Source organism: Protopterus annectens, chromosome 1.part2 (genome assembly GCF_019279795.1).
Source record: "Protopterus annectens isolate FY-2018-M chromosome 1.part2, PAN1.0, whole genome shotgun sequence".
NCBI lineage: Eukaryota > Metazoa > Chordata > Ceratodontiformes > Protopteridae > Protopterus > Protopterus annectens.
Window position 1 is genome coordinate 935,330,490 of NC_056727.1, and position 18,394 is coordinate 935,348,883.

General features: G+C 41.7%; 1 protein-coding gene across 1 annotated transcript in view; it reads right to left on the reverse strand.

The window, feature by feature from the left end:
- Nucleotides 1-18,394, reverse strand: part of DNAH14 (dynein axonemal heavy chain 14) — a 2,550,346-nt gene that overhangs the window by 852,709 nt on the left and 1,679,243 nt on the right. The window contains 1 exon segment of the mRNA XM_044060213.1: nucleotides 16,851-16,901. Within this exon segment, the coding sequence (XP_043916148.1) occupies nucleotides 16,851-16,901 (51 nt within the window).

The window sequence follows — 18,394 nt, forward strand, 5'->3', positions numbered from 1 at the left end:
GATCTGGGTTAGACATGGCTTTGTATGTTAGGCAGAGGTCGCCTCTGAGTAGGTGATCTGCGATGGAGTGGAGCTGAAGTTTTTTGAGATGGTCTGAGTATAGCATCTGTTTGAGGCCGGTAATCCTCCTACTGAGGTATTTCTGTGGTCTTTCTAGTTGTTTCAGATGTCTTGCGAGGTACATGCCAAAAGGGGCATTGTACTCTATAATGGGTCTGATGAGGGATGAGTAGAGAGGAACGATGACCTCTCTTTTTCTGGAGGACAGCCTCTTTGTGATGAGGTGTGCCACATAGAAGGATTTCCTGGCTAATCTGGTGACACGATTATCAAAGGAGAGACTACTCTTCACCTGTGTCCCAAGGTTTCTTATCACACTTTCAGTGTTTAGTAGGTTACCGCCTATGTGGTAGTTCATGGGTATGGTGTTTTTCCCAAACGGGATGACAATGTACTTCTTGGCATTGAGTTTTAGGCCATGACTTTGACACCAAGCATCAGTCTCAGTGAGGCCTCTTTGTAGAATGTCCACATCCTTAGGCGAATATATTACGGCTCCTAGTTTGCAGTCGTCTGCGAGTTTCATTAGCCAAAGATCAGCTGTATTAACCTGGACTTCAGAGAAGTAGATACCGAATAGGAGAGGACCCAGGACTGAACCCTGGTGTACTCCGCTTGTCACTGGTCTGAAGTCGGATTTGGAGTCAGCTTGTGAATTCTGTCAGTGAGCTAGTTGGCCACCCATCTTGTGATATATGGATTTATGCCTAGTCCAGTGAGTTTATCTGTAATACCAGAGTGGGGAATAGTGTCAAACGCCTTAGCGAGGTCAAGATAGGCTGTGTGCACCACCTTACCCTCATCTATGGCTCTGGTGACTGCTTCGAAGAAGTCAATCAGATTTAGGAGGCATGATCTTCCTTTTACAAACCCAAAGTGAGTGGGGTCTAGAGTTTGGAGGTTATCTATGTCTTTGTTTATAAGCTCCTGGATGATGCATTCCATGGCCTTGCATACCAGGCTTGTCAGGCTAATAGGGCGGTATTTCCTGGGGTCAGTGGTGGCACCCTCTTTGTGGAGTGTTATAACCATTTCTGTGTGCCATTCCACAGGCACAAAGTCTGAAGTGAGGCTATGGTTGAACATGGTACTTAGGTGGGGGTGCTAGTTTGTTCTGTAGTTCATGCAGAACGCAGCCTGGGATGTTGTTTGATCCCATGGATGCTGTGTTCTTGGCTTTCGAGAGTGTGGTCTTTACCTGTGCGTCCATGATTACAGGGGCTTTGCAATTTTCCAGTATGGAGATGGGTCCTTTGGGGGTGAGGGGGGGGGTGAAATTTGCAGTGAACCTGTATTCCAGGGTATTGGCAATATCAGTTGGTTCGGTAAATGTAGTGCCATTGTGCTGTAGTTCTGAGCAGATCTGAGTGTTGCCATTGAGATTCTTGACATAGCTGTAGAAAGCTTTGTGGTTGTCTTTAGAATCCATGGCAATTTTATTTTCGTAACTAGCTTTGGAGGATTTTATGAGGGATCTCAGCTTCTTGCTGAGGCTGAACAGGGAGTTCCTGTAATCATGGTATTTTACTCTTTTTTGCAACAATTTTTTTCCTTCTGTTGCAGAGTTTGTTTATGGCAGGGGACCACCGGATTGGCTTCCTTTTTTTGGAGGATAGCATCTTGGTTCTGCTGGGGATGGCACAGTCCAACACTCGTGTATGTGTTTATACAGTGCTTTTGTATATGATTCAACAGTCGTGTCTCTATTTTCTATCTGTGTTGGTGATGTGAAGTTGTACTTCTGACTTAAGAAGCATGAAGTTGGCTTTGGAGAAATTTTTTACTGTGGTTTCCTTAATTGGGGGTTGGGGTGGGATATTGATGTCTAGGGTGATTAGCTTGTGGTTGGACCTGACCAGCAAGGAGTTGACCTTTGGTGTGGAGCATCTGTTGCCAGTACTGGTAATGACCAGGTCCAGGATGTTGCTGCCCCTGGTAGGGGTATGGACAAGCTGATCCAGGGTGTTGGAATTGAATTCCAGAAAACATTGGGCAGATGAGTTAGTACATGAGTAGTTTTCCCAGTTGATGGTGGGGTCGTTGAAATCTCCCAATATTAGGGTATTGGGGTGTACCTTAATGTTATCCAGTATATTGAGAAACATGGAGTGGGTGTCCTGGGGTGTGGCGGGGGATCTACTACAACCTGAATTGTAGTCTTGCCCATTGTTAATTGTACTTGGATAATTTCAGATGCTTTATGTTGAGCAGCTAGCCTGGAGGTGTGGATATCCTTTATGAATATGGACACTCCTCCTCCTTTAGTGTTTTGGTCTGGGTTAGGTGGCTGAAAGGTGTGGTAAGAATTGTAGCCTGGTAATGCAGGGGTGCTCTCTGGAGCCTTAAACCATGTCTCTATCACTGCACAGATGTAGGTGTTCTCCATTTTAAGGAGTTCCTCGAGTGAGTGCATTCTGAGGTTTAGACTTCTAGCATTGAGTAGCATTACCCTTAGATTTCGCTTGTTTGTATCTACTATGGTGGTGCGTTTGATGTTTGAGTCTTGCCTAAAAAAGGTACTATAATGGCAGCAAGATCCTTAGCCAGTATCCGGAATCCCAGACGTGACAGGTGCAGGCCATCTCTGGCAAAGCATCATGGCCTGCCGATCATGTTGTCCCAGGCAGACAGATAGTGGATCCCCTTGGAATGACACCAGATGCTTAGTCAATTGTTGAAGTCAATCATTTTGTCCTTGCACTGTGGTATCATTCTGGGGGAGGGCAGGATGCTACTCAGGGGTAGTGTCATACCTGCCTGGGCCAAATGGTCAGAGAGCTCCTCCATGTCTCTTTTCATGCAGTCCAGGGAGGTACATCTCAGGTCATCCACTCCAACATGGACAACGACAGAGTCATATTTGTACTTGTTGTGGAGTGACCCAAGTGCATGCATTATATGGAGGATCCTGGCACCTGACAGGCAGCTGACAGTAACATTCTCCTTGTTTAGCCTGGTGAGAGGGACGTCAGTGTGCCAGAGTCACCAATGACTAGTGTGTTGGGTACGTTGTTTTGCCTTATGGGCTAAGGTTGAGAGGCACACTCATTTTGTGGGCTATGTGTCATTCGGGTAGTGTTGGGGGGTGGTGGTTGTTTGCATTATAGCTTTGGAAGTCTCTGTTGTTTGGGCAGATTTTTATTGAATACTCCACAAATGCAGGTGTGTGTTTTGTGTTACTGTGTGTGGGTTTGGGTGGTGCAGGTTTTGATGGACTATGTGTAGAGCGCGGTGTGGTGTTTACCTTCTCTTCTTGACTGTCTAGTCCAGTCTTGGCTGGAGAGAGCCTGGCTTCCAGTTTGGCTATATAAGTGCATCTCTCACAAGTTGTAGTGTTGGGTGGTAGGAGGAGAGGGTTGTCAGTGTACATGAGGCAATTGCTACATTGCCCCAAGATGCCTAGATTCATCAGGTGGACAGGAGAAAACACCAGGACCTGACTCTTAGACATGCCTGGTTAGTGCTTATTAATTTAAGTACTAAAAACTGATTTCCTCTTGATAACTGAGGAAAGTTGAGTGCTGCAGTAATTTGTAGATTATTTAGTGCTTGCAACGAGATTTGGACAGTGCTGAGCACAAAGAAACAGCTTTGAGTGCTAAAACTACAAAACTGGCTAGTTCTAATGGAACATAAACTGTTTTGAGTGCTAAAACTAGAAAACTGGCTAGTTCTAAGGGAAAATCGTGGTGAGGCCGATTAGATTGGCATGTCCATCAGATCTGGGTTAGACATGGCTTTGTATGTTAGGCAGAGGTCGCCTCTGAGTAGGTGATCTGCAATGGAGTGGAGCTGGAGTTCTTTGAGATGGTCTGAGTATAGCATCTGTTTGAGGCCAGTAATCCTCCTAGTGAGGTATTTCTGTGGTCTTTCTAGTTGTTTCAGATGTCTTGCGAGGTACATGCCAAAAGGGGCATTGTACTCTATATTGGGTCTGATGAGGGATGAGTAGAGAGGAACGATGACCTCTCTTTTTCTGGAGGAGAGCCTCTTTGTGATGAGGTGTGCCACGTAGAAGGATTTCCTGGCTAATCTGGTGACACGATTATCAAAGGAGAGACTACTCTTCACCTGTGTCCCAAGGTTTCTTATCACACTTTCGGTGTTTAGTAGGTTACCGCCTATGTGGTAGTTCATGGGTATGGTGTTTTTCCCAAATGGGATGACAATGTACTTCTTGGCATTGAGTTTTAGGCCATGACTTTGACACCAAGCATCAGTCTCAGTGCGGCCTCTTTGTAGAATGTCCACATCCTTAGGCGAATATATTATGGCTCCTAGTTTGCAGTCGTCTGCGAATTTCATTAGCCAAAGATCAGCTGTATTAACCTGGACTTCAGAGAAGTAGATACCGAATAGGAGAGGACCCAGGACCGAACCCTGAGGTACTCCGCTTGTCACTGGTCTGAAGTCGGATTTGGAGTCAGCTTGTGAATTCTGCCAATGAGCTAGTTGGCCACCAATCTTGTGATATATGGATTTATGCCTAGTCCAGTGAGTTTATCTGTAATACCAGAGTGGGGATTAGTGTCAAACGCCTTAGCAAGGTCAAAATAGGCTGTGTGCACCACCTTACCCTCATCTACGGCTCTGGTGACTGCTTCGAAGAAGTCAATCAGATTTAGGAGGCATGATCTTCCTTTTACAAACCCAAAGTGAGTGGGGTCTAGAGTTTGGAGGTTATCTATGTCTTTGTTTATAAGCTCCAGGATGATGCATTCCATGGCCTTGCATACCAGGCTTGTCAGGCTAATAGGGCGGTATTTCCTGGGGTCAGTGGTGGCACCCCCTTTGTGGAGTGTTATAACCATTGCTGTGTGCCATTCCACAGGCACAAAGTCTGAAGTGAGGCTATGGTTGAACATGGTACTTAGGTGGGGGTGCCAGTTTGTTCTGTAGTTCATGCAGAACGCAGCCTGGGATGTTGTCTGATCCCATGGATGCTGTGTTCTTGGCTTTCGAGAGTGTGGTCTTTACCTGTGCGTCCGTGATTACAGGGGCTTGCAATTTTCCAGTATGGAGATGGGTCCTTTGGGGGGGGTGAGGGGGGGTGAAATTTGCAGTGAACCTGTCTGCCAGAGTATTGGCAATATCAGTTGGTTCGGTAAATGTAGTGCCATTGTGCTGTAGTTCCGAGCAGATCTGAGTGTTGCCATTGAGATTCTTGACATAGCTGTAGAAAGCTTTGTGGTTGTCTTTAGAATCCATGGCAATTTTATTTTCGTAACTAGCTTTGGAGGATTTTATGAGGGATCTCAGCTTCTTGCTGAGGCTGAACAGGGAGTTCCTGTAATCATGGGATTGTACTCTTTTTTGCAACAGTTTTTTTCCTTCTGTTGCAGAGTTTGTTTATGGCAGGGGACCACCAGATTGGCTTCCTTTTTTTGGAGGATAGCATCTTGGTTCTGTTGGGGATGGCACAGTCCAACACTCGTGTATGTGTTTATACAGTGCTTTTGTATATGATTCAACAGTCGTGTCTCTATTTTCTATCTGTGTGGGTGATGTGAAGTTGGCCACTTTTGACTTAAGAAGCATGAAGTTGGCTTTGGAGAAATTTTTTACTGTGGTTTCCTTAATTGGGGGTTGGGGTGGGATATTGATGTCTAGGGTGATTAGCTTGTGGTTGGACCTGACCAGCGAGGAGTTGACCTTTGGTGTGGAGCATCTGTTGCCCATATTGGTAATGATCAGGTCCAGGATGTTGCTGCCCCTGGTAGGGGTATGGACAAGCTGATCCAGGGTGTTGGAATTTAATTCCAGAAAACATTGGGCAGATGAGTTAGTACATGAGTAGTTTTCCCAGTTGATGGTGGGGTCATTGAAATCTCCCAATATTAGGGTATTGGGGTGTACCTTAATATTATCCAGTATATCAAGAAACATGGAGTGGGTGTCCTGGGGCATGGCGGGTGATCTACTACAACCTGAATTGTAGTCTTGCCCATTGTTAATTGTACTTGGATAATTTCGGATGCTTTATGTTGAGCAGCTAGCCTGGAGGTGTGGATGACCTTTATGAATATGGACACTCCTCCTCCTTTAGTGTTTGGTCTGGGTTAGGTGGCTGAAAGGTGTGGTAAGAATTGTAGCCTGGTAATGCAGGGGTGCTCTTTGGAGCCTTAAACCACGTCTCTGTCACTGCACAGATGTAGGTGTTCTCCATTTTAAGGAGTTCCTCGAGTGAGTGCATTTTGAGGTTTAGACTTCTAGCATTGAGTAGCATTACCCTTAGAATTCGCTTGTTTGCATCTACTATGGTGGTGCGTTTGATGTTTGAGTCTTGCCTAAAAAAGGTACTATAGGGGCAGCAAGATCCTTAGCCAGTATCCGGAATCCCAGACATGACAGGTGCAGGCCATCTCTGGCAAAGCATCGTGGCCTGCCGATCATGTTGTCCCAGGCAGACAGATAGTGGATCCCCTTGGAAAGACACCAGATGCTTAGTCAATTGTTGAAGTCAATCATTTTGTCCTTGTACTGTGGTATCATTCTGGGTGAGGGCAGGATGCTACTCAGGGGTAGTGTCATACCTGCCTGGGCCAAATGGTCAGAGTGCTCCTCCATGTCTCTTTTCATGCAGTCCAGGGAGGTACATCTCAGGTCATTCACTCCAACATGGACAACGACAGAGTCATATTTGTACTTTTTGTGGAGTGACCCAAGTGCGTGCATTATATGGAGGATCCTGGCACCCGACAGGCAGCTGACAGTAACATTCTCCTTGTTTAGCCTGGTGAGAGGGACGTCAGTGTGCCAGAGTCACCAATGACTAGTGTGTTGGGTACGTTGTTTTGCCTTATGGGCTAAGGTTGAGAGGCACACTAATTTTGTGGGCTATGTGTCATTCAGGTTGTGTTGGGGGTGGTGGTTGTTTGCGTTATAGCTTTGGAAGTCTCTGTTGTTTGGGCAGATTTTTATTGAATACTCCACAAATGCAGGTGTGTGTTTTGTGTTACTGTGTGTGGGTTTGGGTGGTGCAGGTTTTGATGGACTATGTGTAGAGCGCGGTGTGGTGTTTACCTTCTCTTCTTGACTGTCTAGTCCAGTCTTGGCTGGAGAGAGCCTGGCTTCCAGTTTGGCTATATAAGTGCATCTCTCACAAGTTGTAGTGTTGGGTGGTAGGAGGAGAGGGTTGTCAGTGTACATGAGGCAATTGCTACATTGCCCCAAGATGCCTAGATTCATCAGGTGGACAGGAGAAAACACCAGGACCTGACTCTTAGACATGCCTGGTTAGTGCTTATTAATTTAAGTACTAAGAACTGATTTCCTCTTGATAACTGAGGAAAGTTGAGTGCTGCAGTAATTTGTAGATTATTTAGTGCTTGCAACGAGATTTGGACAGTGCTGAGCACAAAGAAACAGCTTTGAGTGCTAAAACTACAAAAGTGGCTAGTTCTAATGGAACATAAACTGTTTTGAGTGCTAAAACTAGAAAACTGGCTAGTTCTAAGGGAAAATCTGAATAGCAGACTTTCTGGCACCGTGAATAGTTTAATCATAGTTAAATGCCGCTGCACGATGCGCAGAACCACGCAAACGCGGGTTTTTAGACAGAAAGATGAAAGGGATAGAAATAGCCCAAAATGGCCAATAAAACTAGAGATTCTGAGCTGAAACCACTCCTCTGGCAACAGATAGGCTGTTCAAAGCTCACCACTCTCACCGATGAACAGAGAAGCTTCCCTCTATCTTAGAAAGGTCTGGGCAACACAGAAACTTACAAACAGCCCAGAATTCAGCAAAATCTGCAAACCAGACTCTTCTGGTTCTAGAAAGGTGGGAAATGAATAGAGAGATAGGATTTTTTGGGGATTTTTTTTTCAAAAGTTAAAGCAGATACAGGAATACAAACACTTTTAAAGCAGAAAAATGGCTATCGCACTTGAGTGTGTAGCCCTTAACAGTTAAACAGTTGAAAAACACTTAAAATGATCAATTAAAGTGCAAAGAGTATAAGAATTCAAAAAACTGTTCAAATAAGTAGCAAAGTTAATAAAAAACAGTTGGAATAATGCGGCTAGCAAAAATAAGCAATAAAAAGTAAAACAGAGGTACATAATCCACTCAAAGTCTACCTTTTCTCTCTCTGTTGCTCTGCTGCTTTAGGACTCTGCAGGACACCCAAGCAGACTCTTGCTGATGTAATACAAGTGCAAAAACTGCGCAAACACGGGTTTTTAAACAGAAAGGTGAAAGGGATAGAAATAGCCCAAAATGGCCAATAAAACTAGAGATTCTGAGCTGAAACCACTCCTCCAGTGACAGATAGGCTGTTCAAAGCTCACCACTATCACTGATGAACAGAGAAGCTTCCCTCTATCTTAGAAAGGTCTGGGCAACACAGAAACTTGCAAACAGCCCAGAATTCAGCAAAATCTGAACACTGGACTCTACTGGTTCTAGAAAGGTGGGAAACAAATAGAGAGATAGGATTTGTTTTGTTTTTTTTTTTGTTTTTTTCATAAGTTAAAGCACATATAGGCATACAAACACCTTTAAAGCAGAAAAATGGCTATTGCACTTGAGTGTGTAGCCCTTAACAGTTAAACAGTTGAAAAACACTTAAAATGATCAATTAAAGTGCAAACAGTATAAGAATTCAAAAAGCAGTTCAAATAAGTAGCAAAGTTAATAAAAAATGATTGGAAAATATGCAATAAAAAGCAAAATAGAGGTAACTAAAAAACTCTTGAGCTTCTCCCTTATCCATAATGCACCCTTCCTAAGTACCTCAGATCTTGTTTGCTAATAGAAGTAAGTGGAAATATCAAAAGTATCCAGAGAGGCCATATCTGGAGCTCAGTAGAAGGTAAATTCCCACCAAATACTACCCGTTCACCTAGGACTTCAAATGTAAGGGGTCGTCAGGTGGGGAGTCGACGAAGAATGAAAATGGACAACACAGATGAAACATTATGGTGAGTACATAACTTCTTTATCTGATGTTGTCAGTTTTCATTTTATCCTCAACCTATGGGACAGAATCCCCAGCTACCTTAGCTCCTGGGTGGACTCAAGGAAGGATGTTCCTTAGCACCATTGAACTGAATAATGCTTTACCCCTGGAGCCCAGATACAATTTGTAGTGAGTAATAAAGGTATGAGAAGTAGCCCAGGTTGCTGATGCACAAATCTCATCCATAGCAGCCCTAGTTTGAAAAACAGATGAAGTAGCCAGTGCTCTAAAAGAATGGGCTCATAAAGATTTTGGCAATGCCATGCCCAAACGGTCATAAATGAAAGTAATGCAACTGGTAAGCCATCTGGACAGGGTAACTTTGGTGACTGGTTTACCTAATTTAACATCTGAGAAAGAAACAAATAATTGATTAGATTTCTTGAAATCCATGGTTCTATGAAGGTAAAAACAGAATTGCTTGTGAACATCTAACAAATGTAACAAATATTCACCTGTGTTCTCAAATTTTGGAAAAAAATACTGGTACATTGATGGACTGATTGACATTCACCTCTGATAACACTTTTGGTAAAAAAGTTGGATAAGTACAGAAATCAAATATGGAGGTTTGGAAGATAAGGCTTGAATTTCTGAAATTCTTCTCGCAGAAGTTATAGCAACCAACAAGATAGTCTTCCAAGAAAGAAATTTAAGATCACACTTAGCTGCTGGTTCGAAAGGGGGATGTATAATAACTTGCAGCACTAAATTTAGGTCCCAAGGGGAGTAGGATCTTTATATGGGGGCTTTAAAAGGAGAGTTCCTCCTAAAAATACTTTGAAGAATTTATGTGAAGCAACTGAGGAACCCTGGAAAGCAATGTAAAAACTGGATATTGCTGCCAACTGAAGTTTGATAGCTGAAGAACAGGATCCTTCATTGAAAAGTTGGGACAAGAAATTGATAATATCATGAATCGGAGCAAGAAGGGCTCAATATTTTTCTGTAATGCCCAGTGAATGAATCCTTTCCATTTACTGGAATATAGCTTACATGTAGATGGTCTATGAACAGACAGAAGTATATGTCAGACTGGAGAGGACAGCATAGGTTGTCTGGCTATTAGTGGAATTGGAGAAGCCGTCAGCCTGAGATTGGGTATGTCTGGATGAATCATGCCTGTCGGGTAAAACAGTAGGTCTGGGGTTGGATCCAGAATCCACAGTCTGTGAAGTAAGTGAGGCCATATGAAGGGAAACCAAATTTGTCGAGGGCAATACGGTGCAATGAGAATTACTTTGCTCTTCAACATGGCTGCTTTCTGTAGAAACTTTGGGATTAATGGAGTTGGGGGAAAGGCATAAAGCAAACCAGGGGCCAATTGTGAAGAAGAGCATCCCTTGGTGACGCCCTGCTTGGGGGGATCAGGGCAAAGTAGTTACTGCACTTGTTGCTTAGGGGGGAGGCAAAAAGATTGCAGCAAGGCTGACCTCATCGATGAAATATCCTTTCCTTCACATTCTGATTGAGGCACCTTTCATGGGTTAAAAGAATGCACCTGCTTAGCTTGTCTGCTATCACATTGGACATCCCTGGAATAAGTGTTGCTATGAGAAAGCAGTTGGAAGAAATTGCCCAGTGCCACACTCTGAGAGCTTCTCAACACAAGGGGAAGGATCTGGTTCTTCCTTGTTTGTTGATATACCAGACTACTGACAAGTTGTCTGATTGAACTGTGTTCATTCCTAAGGGAAGCGCATCTTGGAAAGCCTGCAATGCTAAAAGCACTGCTCTCATCTGTAGCATGTTGATATGCAAATTGGCCTCTGTGGGGGACCAAGTGCCATTTACTGTTTTGTGCCTTGGGTTGGGGAAGAACAAATGGGCAACCTTTTAGTATTTGATCCAAATGAATCCACCATTTGACATCTTTTCTGCAAATATTGCTGATTCTTATTTGAGTCAACATTAGTTGATGAAGGATAGACTGTTGTGCTGATAACAGCCATTGTAGCATTCTCAAATGAAATCTGCCCAGTGAAACTAACGTTATTGCCACCGCCATGGAATCTAAAGCCTGAAGAAGCAGGTGAGCTGAGATTTTGTTGCTGCATATTATCCTTGTGACTTGTGACCTGACTGTCTCGATGCTATAAGGAAGGAGTGAGGCTACTGTCTCTTTTGTGTTGAGAACTGCTCCTATGACGTTTGAACTTTCAATAGGCTCTACATATGAATTCATATAGTTTATTGTCATCCCTAGACAGAAACAGGTGTGGCGAATGCTGTCTGTTTCCTTTAATAGTTGATGCCTGGTCAGGGCAGAGATGAGCCAGTCATCTAGATACGGAAATACCCAGAATCCATGCAGTCTCAAGTGAGCTGCCACTACTGCCATGCACTTGGTAACACCCTGGGCAGCACTCTGAATTGATAATGACTGTCTCCAAGCCAGAAGTGTAAGCACTTCCTGGATTGTTTGTTCATTTTTATATGATAATATGTGCCCTGAAGGTCTATAGAGCACATCCAGTTGACCTTTTCCAGAAAAGGAAGAATGGATTGAACCATGACCATCCAGCACTTGTTTTGTTGAACTGATTTGTTCAAAAAATCTTGAGTAAGTTTGGGATCCTTTTTGGTCAGGTGGGACCTCTTGGATCCTCTGACTGGGTGGAACATCAGGAATTTTTTTTGGATTAGAGAGAAGGAATAGAAAAGGGTATTATATAACCTCTGGAAATGATCCTCTGCACCCAAGTATTCAATGTTATTTCCAGCCAGGCTCTCCTGTGCAGGGATAGTCAACCCCTGATTGCCTCCAGAGCAGGGCAATTGGGCCTCTGTTCAAAACTGTTGGAAGGGCCTGCCAAATAAAGAATCTCTGGACCATTGGTTTTGTGTGTTTCTTCTGCCATGAGGGTGGCGTCTACCATTAGAGTTCCTCCCTTTGTCCCTGGAGGAACTACAGCCACATGTGTCTTGAAAAGACCATTGAGATTTTCTGAACCACATTTTCCCACTATTTTGCTGATTCCTTGAGAAGGATATCTGAGGAGTGGAGAAACATATGCCCATGGCAGAAAGGGTCGTTTTATCTTTCTCACACCTGGACAATGTGTCTTTTCCCTTAGGGCCAAATAAGTACATGCAGTCAAAAGAAGCACTGATGAATGTAGACTTGAAAGGCTTCACAAAGTCACACAAGTACATCCAGGCATTCCTCCTGATGGCAATGCCTGAACCTACTGCTCTACTTGTCCCTTTGGCTACATGTGAAATAAGCCTCATGGAACAGTTAGAAATAGACTGGAGGGTAGCCAACTGGGAAGTAACTGAGGCCTGTACTTCCTCAGATACGGATCCTGCTAGGGTATTTGAAAGTTCCTCTGTAACCTAGTGAAATGTGCCAGGTAGTTCAGGGGCCATAAGGAGAAGGTTGCTGAAGTATAGACATGTTTCCCAAATATATCCATCGCCCGATACTCCTTGTTTGGGGAATGGATAGAGGATTACCTTTAGAAATTTCTTTAAGACAAACTACCTACTCCTAAGTGATATATTGGCAAGCTTCAAATCCCCACCAGACCCAATTAACTCCATTTAATATGCCAAAATGTACACCAACATGCTATATCAACATATAAACAGCTGCACAGATGCAGCTGTACCCCATAGTAACAAGTGCAGGGCAAACCCCAGAAACAAGACCACTTGATGGAACCATAATGCCAATAAGCTTTATAATAAAAAGAAAATAATTTTGACCAAAAGTAAGAAGAGTAATTCCCAGAGTGTTAGAGCCATTGTCACTGAAATAAACAAACAACTTAGAAGCTTAATAAAATCTACCACAGCCAAGTTTGAGACTAAAATAGCTACCCAAGCCAAAGACAATCACAAGGCATTTTTGAGTTATGTTTGTCATCTTACAAGAACAAAGCAACAATATGCTGAGCTGATTGTGAATGATGTTATCTACATTGAAACTGAAAATATAGCTAACCTACTAGTCAATAAATTTAGTTCTAACTTTACCTCTCTCTCCTCCCTCCATCTGTACCTCAAGATATAGATGGAACCAGCTCTCCTCCAGCTGTCGCACAACACTAAGTCCTAAAAGTGTTATCAAAAGCCAAAAATACTGCAGTGATGGGTCCTGACAATATCCCTGGATGCATCTTAAATAGCATGAATCATAATTTAGCCACACCCCTAACAACACTGTTCAGTGTCAGTCTCCATATAGGTTTCGTATCAAGTGAATGAAGAACAGCTACAGTCATTCCCCTGCATAAGGGAGGACCTTTAACAGACCTAAGCAATTACAGACCCTTAAGTCTGACCAGCCTCATGTGCACAGCCATGGAAAGACATATCATGGAATTAATCAGTCAGGACATAGTGAACCTCCAAACACTAGACCTGTCTCAGTTTGGATTTGTCAAGGGCGGGTAATGCTTACTCAACCTGGTCAATTTGTTTGAAACTGTCAGCAAAGCAATGGATAAAGGCAAAATAGTACATACCGCATGCCACAACATGGCCAAACGTTTGACACAATTCACCACTCCGGCATAGTAGAAAAGCTAAATAAACTGTGAATAAACCCCTATGTCATCCACTGGATTGTCAACTGGCTCACGAATAATACGCAGATAATCAAAATAGGGGAAGTTACCTCCATAAAGAGACCAGTCACCAGGGGATTCCCCTCATGGATCTGTGCTGGGACCTCTCTTGTTTGGCATCTAATTTTCTGAAGTAAAAGTCAATACCAAAGGGCTCTGGCTGACTAAGTGTACAAATGACTGGAAACTAGGAGCAGTCATTGACTCCCCAAATGACTTTGCAGGAAGGTTTGTTTCAGATAAATAACTGGTGTCACAATGATGGTCTGAAACCACAAGACAAAAAATGCATTATTGTATCCTTTAGGAAGTCATCTACCCCAGGTAACTACCACATTGACAATATGCCCCTAAGAGTTGACCCAGTTGTTTGGGATTTTGGAACTTATGTGGGCATTTACCTAACTTTTGACCACCATGCGTCTATTGTTGTAAGAAAGTCCTTATATACTGTACAGCTTATAAAAAAAGGGTTGTGTCTAGATCTATGGATGTCATTGTTCCCACTTACTGCTCCTTCATTAGGCCAGTCATTGAATATAATGCCCCTTTGGCATGTATCTGTCTAGACACATACATCAACTGAAATGACCACAGAGATACCTTACTAAAGGATACAAAGCCTAAACAACATGTCCCACATGGACTGACTCAAAGCTCTGTCACTATACTCAGTATCCTACAGACTGCTAACAGGTGGTTTGTGTCTGGCATACAAGGCATCCTCTGATTCAATACTGATGTATTTACTGAGCATCAGCAAGTAAAATTGAATCAGTAATACCCAGTCTAGGGATCTAAACCTCTTCTGCAACATCAGCAGAACTATTTGGAGAGTGAAACAATACTAATTTAATGAAATTTAACCATACTTTGACTTAAGAATGAGGTCCATTCCCGTCATGGTATTAGAAATTAAAAGATTTGGAGAAATTAAAAAAGAGATATAGTTCTCAGAGGATAATGTTGCTATGGAACAGACTACCTATCCACATAAAACAAAGTTCATCCCTGTCTATTTTCAAGTGCAAATTGAACCTATGGATGGGAAACAGAAATATTACCCCAGGATTGCCCCTGTACTATTAATGGGCAGATGCAGCTCCTAAATGGTTTATCCCATGACTGGGCCCCCTCAAATTATCTATGGTATGATCCCAGTTATTCTGTTTAGGAGTAATATATAATTTTCGACCATGGGATGGGTAAGACCAATCTATAACCAAATGGGATAAGTTAATTTGAGCATAAAAAGGGAACTTGGTTAGGCTTAAAATGGCCTGCAAGGGCAGCTAGCCTAGTACTTACCTAGAACCGATGAACATATGTGGCTATACTTTTGCTAGAGTCAGATAAATGTTGAAATACAGAAATTTTTCCATAACACAGTCTACAAGAAATAATGGCAAACTTATTTCAGATAATTATTTTCTTCATATAATTGCTTAATAAACATCATCTTAATGCTAACTATCAGTTAACATCCTGCAACAACATCTTTTACTATGCTATTGAGGTCATTGTTAACTACAATAAGCATATTCAAATACTAATTAAATGATTATCTGCACTAGCCTGGGCATTATTCTTCAGATGCATGGCTAAATATCAACATGCATTTGTTGGAATATGTTCATTAGAAAAAAATGTTTGACATTACACATGTGCAACATCAACAAAAATGTTTAAAATGGCACTTTTTTATAGGGTATCAAGCCTCCCTGCACCCCTATATACTAACATCTCTAAATATACTAACTTAAAAATTGCACAGCATTGAGGGTTCGGAGAAATATCCTTACCTCCTGTGTTAAGCAAGCTCATGTTAGTCCATTTGTAGTCTTTGACAAACAAAACAAACAAGAACTAACCTTATGCCAGAAGTGAACGTTTCCAAAACAAATCCAAAAAATACTCCAACTAAGTAGATTCATGGGTGGAAAATAATAAGGAACCCGATAGAGTTAAATTTGATGAAATATGAAAATTGATGAAAAAGACTAGACAATTCCCATTTCATCTTAAAACTACTTAGTGAGCACCATTTCTTATTATTCTTTATATCACAAAAATGGCAATTTATTTTTTGTTAGTGGGGATGTTGCTAATTGCTGCCATTCAGTATTTATTTTCTGTCCCAGCTTATATACTAGTAAAATACTTATGCAGTTTTTAAAATGATTATGCTACGTTCCACTAGTTTTACATTAAAACTAATTCTGAGAAGTAACACTTTGTATATATCATTTTGAATCATATTCATAAATAATAAAGGATGGAAGCACTATACTACAGTAAAAACAGAACTCTGTTGTGTTAAGCATTATATTTTCTATGCACTTCAGCTAATCCTTAAGCCTGTACCTCAGAAGGTATATAGAAGATGAAGAAGTTCAGAAGGTAATACAATTTCATTGGCATTGGTCTGACATGAAAACCTCTGCTAATCATAACTTTACTATCTCAATAATTCACACACATATCTGAAAAGGAACACATGACACCAGGGAATGTGAAATTCGTCTGATTATACAGAAAATAAGCCTTTTCCAAATGGGAGGAATTTTAGAAAACTAATGAATTAAGGAAGAATGTATTCCATCCTGAAAGGGATGAAAAGTAAATGAGACATGATGCCAATGTAAACTTGTGAAGGCAAACACAGTAGATAGCTTCAAAGATGGAGAACATTACGTTTATATCAGAAAACAGATGGTGTATTGAATAACAGGTCAATGCATTGCATATAGTTTAGGCTCTATTGATTAAACAGCCATTCTCTGCCAACAAGCAATTAAATTTGTACTTATGCAATTGCTTTTATTCAGTCCAGTATCAATAATTAGTAAATGTTGTTGTTGTTGTTGTTGTTTGTCTTTCAGCTTTTCCCGGTTAAGGGTCGCCACAGCGGAACTCCGGTCCGCTAATGATTGGCAGTAGATTTTCACGGACGCCTAGGTGCCAGCTCGACGTTCAACCTTCAATGAAAGCACGGCCATTTACGCATGTCTTTTGAATGCCAACCCAGCTGCGGGGAGGACATGCAGACTCCACACAGAAGGCACTCCCTGCACTCCAGCCGAGAATCGAAAGGGAGAATTTCTTGCTGTGAGGCAACAATGCTACCGCTGCACCACTGCGGATGTCCATCAATAATTAGTAAATAAACATTAAATATTAAACACCAAAATGCATATCAATTATATTAAATGCAGAGATAAAACACTTATGCTGGATAACATTTAAATTCTTACCAAAAGAAGCTTTTGGAAGGAAGACAGCATCTCCCATGGGAATGTAATGATCTGTCTATTTGGTTCCAACTGCTGCTCTGTGTCTGCATCAGAAAAATAACATAATTTGTTAGTAGGAGCTTGTGTCATTTCACTTCAGTAAGATACATGATTAGTAACAAAATAAACCAAAAATGCACATAACTGTGCTTAAAAATAGGTCTGTTTGGAAAAAAAAAAACATTCTGTTCTTATGTCCAAGTATGACACTCTAGCTGCATGTTACAGGTATCATGCGGACACAAAACTACACTCACCAGGACCGGTTCACAAATAAGTAGAATTTATTTGGTTCACACTAATTTATTTTTGAGTATTAGCATTAGCTATAACAGTAGTAATGAGGAAGGTTAGATAGAATACTGCTGCCTCTTAATGGTATTATGGTAACAAATGATTAAAGGTGCTGCAACTCCCTGTCTCTCAGTTGTTTCATTCATTTCCTCACACAACCAGGAAAGGTCAGTCATTTTAGATCCCAATAATGCCTCATTACAGGGAGTTTAGTTATCCTGGTTTCAGTTAAGTTACTTTCATCACCTAATTAATATCATGCTAATAAATAAGCATGCAGGAGCACTCAAAATCTGACTTGCTCTGTCAGATTGCTATGTATCAAAATAATCCATGTGGTATGACAATAATGGTACACACCAATATTATACTATTGGTTTTGGCATGTCATATAACTATTTTGACAGAATATCTCTTAGTTTGGCCAAGTACAGCCGGTACAACTTCAGCAGTGCAAAATTTAGGAAGGTAATCTTCTGCACATATCGCATAAACTTCTTTTATAAACACCGTATGTCTTTAGTCTTTTATCATGCACTTGCTTTTTTCTTTCAGAACTCTAGGTTACATTATCCTTATGCACTGAGGTCCTTTTCTAATGGACCAGATATCAAAGAAGCTGAAGATTTGTGATCTTATAGTTTAATAGGTATATACCTAGGCTGACAACAACCAGGGCCTTCATAAGATAGCAGCACAACTCAATCCAGTTGTGTCCCTTTGTAACGTGCATCTAAATTGGAGGGATATGTTAGTCAGGGGGTTGCTAAAAAGTTATATGGGGGTTATGTTAGTTAGGGAGTGCTTACTGTAGGCTCTGTCTGTAGAAGACATTGGAGTCAATCCAGGGGTGGATTTATGATTTCCCATCCAATTTTAGGGAATGTTCACTGTCAGTCTGTGTCTATAAGAAACATGGGGGACAGTCTCAGAATAAATGTATAATTTCCCATCCAATGGTCAAGGTTACATTTGATTGGGATTAGGGATGGACTCTACTTCTCATGGATGGGGAGATCAGTCACAGCATGAAATTATGGGAAAGAGTAGTAGAGGCTAGGTTAAGGAGGGAGGTGATGATTAGTGATCAGCAGTATGGTTTCATGCCAGGAAAGAGCACTACAGATGCGATGTTTTCTCTGAGAGTGTTGATGGAGAAGTACAGAGAAGATCAGAAGGAGTTGCATTGTGTCTTTGTGAACTTAGAGAAA